We start from the raw sequence: 6,692 nt of genomic DNA on the forward strand, positions 1-6,692 counted from the left end.
AAAAAAAAAAAAAAAAAAAAAACAGAGTGATCTACCAATAATCATTAGAATGGATTCAATAAGGTTGTTGTCTAAGAACATGAAGATTGAAGGAAACCCTTTCTTTGGTTCTTCTTCTTCTCACCAACGCAATCAAATCTTCCTCAAATTCGTCGCTTTCTCCCTCTTGATCGGTCTCGCTTACCGTTTTATCGTCACTGACTCCACCGTCCCTCCGGTTACCCAAGTTCAAGCCCCGCCGGAATCTCCTTCCGGTCTCACTTCCTTAGCTCAAGCTCCAGCCCCCCCAGGAAACATCACTGCAACCACCATTGCTTCTCAAAATGGTAAAGATATATTCTTTTTTCAATCATCAGTCATTAATTAGTCCCAGATTCAATTGAGTAAGATCCAAGCAACGTCGATGAAATTGGGTATTTTTTTTCTTTGTTTTCTCATCCAATCGTATCAAAAACCCTAAATTTAGCCAAAAAGAGATTCTTTGTTCACCAAGTGTGTTTGATTAATTGTCTTTGTGGAAACCACTGATAGTTAGCAGCAAGTGTGATATCTTTACTGGAAAGTGGGTACCAGACCCATCAGGGCCAGTCTACACCAATGTCACTTGCCGTCATATCCAAGATCACCAGAATTGCTTGAGAAACGGACGCCCTGATGTGAATTACCTTATGTGGAGATGGCAACCACGCGACTGCGATCTCCCAAGGTTTAATCCTGAGCAATTCCTCCAACAGATGAGGAACAAATGGTGGGCTTTTATCGGTGATTCCATCTCTCGTAACCATGTTCAGTCCCTCATCTGCATTCTCTCTCAGGTACCAATTTCATATCTACTGATTTGATGATTCTCCAGTTGGATTCTTTGTTGATGTCAAGTTCGATATTGCAAGAAAAAAGGTAGAAGAAGTAGAGGAAATATACCATGACAAGGAATACAGATCAAAGATTTGGAGATTCCCTTCTCACAACTTCACACTCTCAGTCATTTGGTCTCCTTTCCTTCTTAAAGCTGAAACCTTTGAGAACCTCGATGGTGTTTCCTTCTCTGACATTCAACTCCACCTCGACATGTTAGACCACACTTGGACTGATCAGTACACCAATTTCGACTACGTTGTCATCTCCGGCGGCAAATGGTTCCTCAAAACTTCAATCTTCCATGAAAACAACACTTTATCCGGATGCCATTACTGCCAAGGGAAGAACAATCTCACCGAGCTCGGTTACCTCTACTCGTACAGGAAAGCGCTACGTTTGGTTCTAGACTTCGTCGCCGAACCAACCCATAAAGCTCAGGTTCTGTTCAGGACAACGACTCCTGATCATTTCGAGAATGGGGAGTGGAACACTGGTGGTTTCTGTAACCGAACGATGCCGATTACGGACAGCCAAGGAGAGATGAAGACCGAGGATGTGTCGATGCGTGATATCGAGCTGGAAGAGTTTCATAAAACGACGACATTACAACAACAAGCCAACATTGGATTACTTGACACAACTTCAATGTCGCTTCTCCGGCCAGATGGACATCCCGGACCGTACCGGTATCCTAATCCTTTCGATGGGGTGAAGAGCAACGAGGTGAATCATATTCAAAACGATTGTCTTCACTGGTGCTTACCCGGTCCGATTGATTCATGGAATGATCTTATGGTGGAACTGATGCTTAACCGGGAACGGCACATATGACGGTTGTCAAAAGACGAAAGTACCCTCCACTTCACGTGCTATTTATTATTATTGCTTTGTTGTAATTAGTTTGTTCGTTTTTTTTGATGTGGGATATATAGAAACGCCGTGTCGTTTTACAAAAATTAAATTCCCTAAGAAGTATTAGTTATGCAAATATTATGTAAAACTAATGCAAAAATTATGCAAAAAAAGTATAGTTATTTTGTATTAAAAGTACAATTCAACTGGAAAAAAGTAAAACTCATGAAAAACTATTTCAATATAAAAGAAATATTTTATACAATACATTACTTTATACGACTTTAAGATATAACATAAGACAATGTACATTCTAATGTGGTATATATATTTAAAGATTCGATCAATGGGACGTTTTACTTCCTGATCAGCCGAGGGTATGTTGCCGTTCTTGATCAATGGGACGAAATCACGTTAAACTTATGATTTCATATCATTTAATCCGTTTTCCACTATTGGCAAAAGTTATGCAATATTATACAAAAAAGTATAGTTATTTTGCATTGAAAATGCAATTTAACTGGTAAGAAAGCAAAACTCATAAAATTTATTTAAAGATAAATAATTATTTAAACAACATTGCTAGGTTTTAGATCCCTATGAACTATTTTCAATCGGGCGTCTTGATGAAGATACATAATATACATAATTCCTCAAGCAATCCCGTTTATGATTTTGATTCTCGTTTGCCAACTCAGTTTACAGCCTTTTGTTTTGTCTACAAAACAACAACAACAAAAAAAACACATTCAAATTATTCAAATTGTATACTACTTAAAAAGACACATTCCACTAACACAGCTTTAAGAAGACAACTTAACTAACCCAAGATAAAAGAGGCGAGACTTCCATTCTCCAGGTACTCGTACTCTCGTAGACAAAACGGAAAAAAAAACTAACACTTGATCTTGACCTACTAATGCCATGCATGTAGCCAAATTTACCATAATTTGCTTATCAAAAAAAGGAAAAAAAAACTGTATTTTTTGTTTCTAAATTTGTTCTCATGTGTTTGGAAAATAAAAACTTAAAACTCATAAAAAGTAGAAACTGATCACTATTTTCTCAAAAAGGTTCCGTAATTTTTCTTTGTCATCTCTTGTTTCACAAAAGAAAATAAATTGTTATAGCTTTTATAAATTGTTATAGAGGCCCAGTATTTTGATTTTTCATCTTCCAATCGTAGTATCGTTATCGACTTATCGTACCAAAACTTTAACTGACCAACCTTAATAGCGTCCACACAAAACGAACAAAAAAAAAAAGAGAGAACCAAAAAAGAAGGAAATTCCCAAAGAACTTGTAGCTATAACCACGAGCATGATCTATAAAGAGACTATATACGTACGTACCATATATAGATGAAAGGAGTGAGCATAAATATTTCTCAAGAAAACAAGAAATCAAGAAGAAAGAAAAATCCTATAATTTCACAATCTTGAATCTTGCTTTTAATGGCGGAAGCACACACTCCACATATAGCAATCATACCGAGTCCGGGAATGGGTCACCTCATCCCATTCGTCGAGTTAGCAAAGCGACTCGTTGAGCACCACTTATTCACCGTCACATTGATCCTCTCCGGTGAATCTTCTCCGTCTAAGGCACAAAGATCCGTTCTCAACTCTCTCCCTTCCTCCATAGCCACCGTATTTCTCCCTCCCGCCGATCTTTCCGATGTTCCCTCGACGGCACGAATCGAAACTCGGATCATGCTCACCATGACTCGTTCCAATCCAGCGCTAAGGGAGCTTTTCGACTCTTTATCAGCGAGGAAACGTCTCCCGGCGGTCCTCATCGTCGATCTATTTGGTGCGGATGCGTTCGACGTGGCCGTTGAGTTCCACATGTCACCATACGTTTTCTATGCAACTACTGCCAACTTCTTGTCTTTTTGTCTTCACTTGCCTAAACTAGACGAAACGGTGTCGTGTGAATTTAGGTACTTAACCGAACCGGTTAAATTTCCCGGCTGTGTCCCCATAACCGGTAAGGATTTGGTCGATCCGGCTCAAGATCGAAACGACGACGCATACAAATGGCTTCTCCACAGCGCCAAGAGATTGAGAGAAGCTAAAGGGGTTCTAGTCAATTCCTTCTTCGATCTAGAGCCAAACGCTATAAAGGCTTTACAAGAACCGGGTCCTGATAAACCACCGGTTTACCCGATTGGGCCGCTGGTTAACACAAGTTCATCTGATGTTAACTTGAAAGACGAGTCCGAGTGTTTGAATTGGCTAGACAACCAACCATTCGGCTCAGTTCTATATATATCATTTGGAAGCGGTGGAACACTTACGTTAGAGCAGTTCAATGAGCTTGCTCTTGGTTTAGCGGACAGTGAAAAACGGTTTATTTGGGTCATACGAAGTCCAAGTGGAATAGCTAGTTCGTCGTATCTCAATCCACACAGCCAAACCGACCCATTTACGTTTTTACCACTTGGGTTCTTAGACCGAACCAAAGAAAAAGGTCTAGTGGTTCGGTCATGGGCTCCACAGATTCAAATCCTGGCTCATCCATCCACATGTGGGTTTGTAACACATTGTGGATGGAACTCGATCCTGGAAAGCATCGTAAACGGTGTACCACTCATAGCATGGCCTTTATTCGCGGAGCAAAAGATGAATGCATTGCTACTCGCGGAGGGCGTTGGAGCGGCTCTAAGAGTGCTTGCGGGTGAAGATGGGATTGTACGGAGGGAAGAAGTGGTGAGAGTGGTGAAGGAACTGATGGAAGGAGAAGAAGGTAAAGCCATAGGGAATAAAATGAAAGAGTTGAAGGAAGGACTTGTTAGAGTTTTGGGAGATGATGGCTTCTCCACCAAGTCATTTAGTGAACTTTTGTTAAAGTGGAAAGCCCACCAGCTAGAAATCAACCAAGAGACGTTCCATTAAACTTACATTCTCCGTATGGACCATATCAAAATGCTTCAAAAATATGCATTACGCTTTAAGGAGTCACACCAACATATAGAATAAACTGTTTTTTTTTTTTTTACCTTGTCAGAAACAATATGATTTTCGTACAAATGCTACAAATAGAAGATTGAGAAGGTAACCTCCTTTCATCTGTTTACCAGATCAGGTTATCTTTAAATAGTTATTTAATATGATAATAAATGTTTGTATGCACTTGTAATGTTTTGTATACACATACAATATATTGAACGATTTTATATGGGATTTTTTTTTGTTAAGGCCCAACAATCTTTCGTATGCCTCAGTGCACCAAGTATGGGCACAAATTTATCTTTACAACTTTAACTTATTAGATAATTGATATTGAGTCCCTTTTTTTTTAATGGTTGATTACAATTATAACTTCAAATAATTAAAGGTTCGGGTCATGGTTTTTTTTAATCAAATAACAAAGGTACACACAAGATGAAAACACGAGAAATACAACTACTACTTCAAATTCACGAACAAAACTGCGGAATCACCAACGAATATTAAAGGATATATATTATGTATAGATTTCATTTTTTTTTTTCAAATATCAGAAAAATGATTTTAGAGTTGGCGATCAACGTAATAAAGATCTTCGATGATTCTTCATCACCCAAAACCTCTCGATCTCTTCTGCTGTTCTTCCTGGAATCCTCCCAGCTATTAAATCCCACCTTAATTTACAGACAAATTAAACAAACAAAAAAAAAACACTAATCTTTAATTCACCTATGATAAATAATCAGACATGGAAAGATTAACTAAGAAGATAATTTAGAAAAGAAAAAAGAGAAAGAAAGAAATAAAAACCTTTCACCGACAAGCTTGAACATCCTGCAGATCAAATCCTCTTCTTCTTGAGCCATTGCTATTTCTTCCCACTCAAGACTGCTCACTTCTGTTCCACGTCATCAAGTTAAATCACAGATAAAGAACATATATACAAAAAAATTAACTGGAAAAAACGGTTCCGTATTATAGAAGAGATCATGATGAGTTAATTAATTAGCTGAGAAAAGTTAATACCTTGATCAGAAGAAGAGGCACCAATGGCTGGATTGGTCTTGCGATGCTTCGACTTACGCTGCGTTTCCATCTATCTCAAAATTACTTTACCAAGATTTACGATCGTACCTTGCAATTTTATCAATCGATACGGTTTAGTACGGTTTAAGGTATAGAGAGAGAGAGAGAGAGAGAGAGGGGTGGGTGGATTTTAAGGGAAGGACATGAAAGCCTCTTCTCTATTTATAGTGGAAATTTTTTAACGACCGGTTTGGTCGGTTTCCACATTAAGGAATCAGGTATGATGTTTGTATTACCGTACTTTTTATTTTCCTTAAAATCGGATTTAACTCAAGAAGATTAAGAATCTTAAATATATCATTCTTATTAATCAATTTGCAACTTATGATGGGTGACAGAGTAATATATACTATGCCAGTATAATGGCTTGAGGGATTTCGCTAATTTAAGAACCAATAAGAAACATGTTTCATTACATCATTTACTCCGTCATGTTCTTCCCTAATTGCTATTTTTTTCCTTTAAAAACGATACTACTACTTGCCTTTGACTTGACTTGATATTTAATCTATACACACTGCATAAAAATAAATTAAATCATGATTTAGTTGAGATTAATCAACTAAGTTACCGATGTGTTAGTGGGTTTATGCACACGTGTATTCAGGCAGCTATATAGACTTCATTTAACCACGGAAACTTTCAAATTAAAAGTACAGTACTATGTAAGAAAATCGTCAATAATATTAGCGATGGTAGTTATATAGACATGATAAACTATAGACAAAGCATTAGGATAATCACTAACATTTATTATGGATTTCAATCGGCTATTATACAACTTTCATATGAATTAAATTCTCAATTTAATGAAATATATTGTTAGAACTATCAAAAGAAGAGTTGAAAGTTTGTTAGGGTTGAATATAAAAATGAATTTTTAAACGTCGACTCGTGGATATTCCCCAATTAATTCTCACATCGCAAATTTTACTACACAGCTTC

At 37.5% G+C, this 6,692-nt stretch overlaps 3 protein-coding genes across 3 annotated transcripts; 2 read left to right on the forward strand and 1 right to left on the reverse strand.

Annotated features, from left to right (window-relative positions):
• LOC104738654 (protein trichome birefringence-like 25) lies at positions 7-1,846 on the forward strand. The gene is made up of 3 exons (XM_010458829.2): positions 7-326; positions 532-815; positions 898-1,846. Exons 1-3 carry the CDS (start codon positions 50-52, stop codon positions 1,687-1,689), a joined length of 1,353 nt encoding a protein of 450 aa, XP_010457131.1. The 5' UTR covers positions 7-49; the 3' UTR covers positions 1,690-1,846.
• Positions 3,055-4,847, forward strand: LOC104738655 (UDP-glycosyltransferase 72B2). The gene has a single exon (XM_010458830.2). The coding sequence runs from the start codon at positions 3,165-3,167 to the stop codon at positions 4,605-4,607; it is 1,443 nt and encodes a 480-aa protein (XP_010457132.1). The 5' UTR covers positions 3,055-3,164; the 3' UTR covers positions 4,608-4,847.
• Positions 5,041-5,887, reverse strand: LOC104738656 (MYB-like transcription factor ETC1). Its single transcript, XM_010458831.2, has 3 exons — positions 5,688-5,887; positions 5,472-5,559; positions 5,041-5,335 (listed from the first exon to the last, which is right to left on the reverse strand). Exons 1-3 carry the CDS (start codon positions 5,755-5,757, stop codon positions 5,239-5,241), a joined length of 255 nt encoding a protein of 84 aa, XP_010457133.1. The 5' UTR covers positions 5,758-5,887; the 3' UTR covers positions 5,041-5,238.

This window comes from Camelina sativa, chromosome 14, assembly GCF_000633955.1.
Source record: "Camelina sativa cultivar DH55 chromosome 14, Cs, whole genome shotgun sequence".
Classification (NCBI taxonomy): Eukaryota; Viridiplantae; Streptophyta; class Magnoliopsida; order Brassicales; family Brassicaceae; genus Camelina; species Camelina sativa.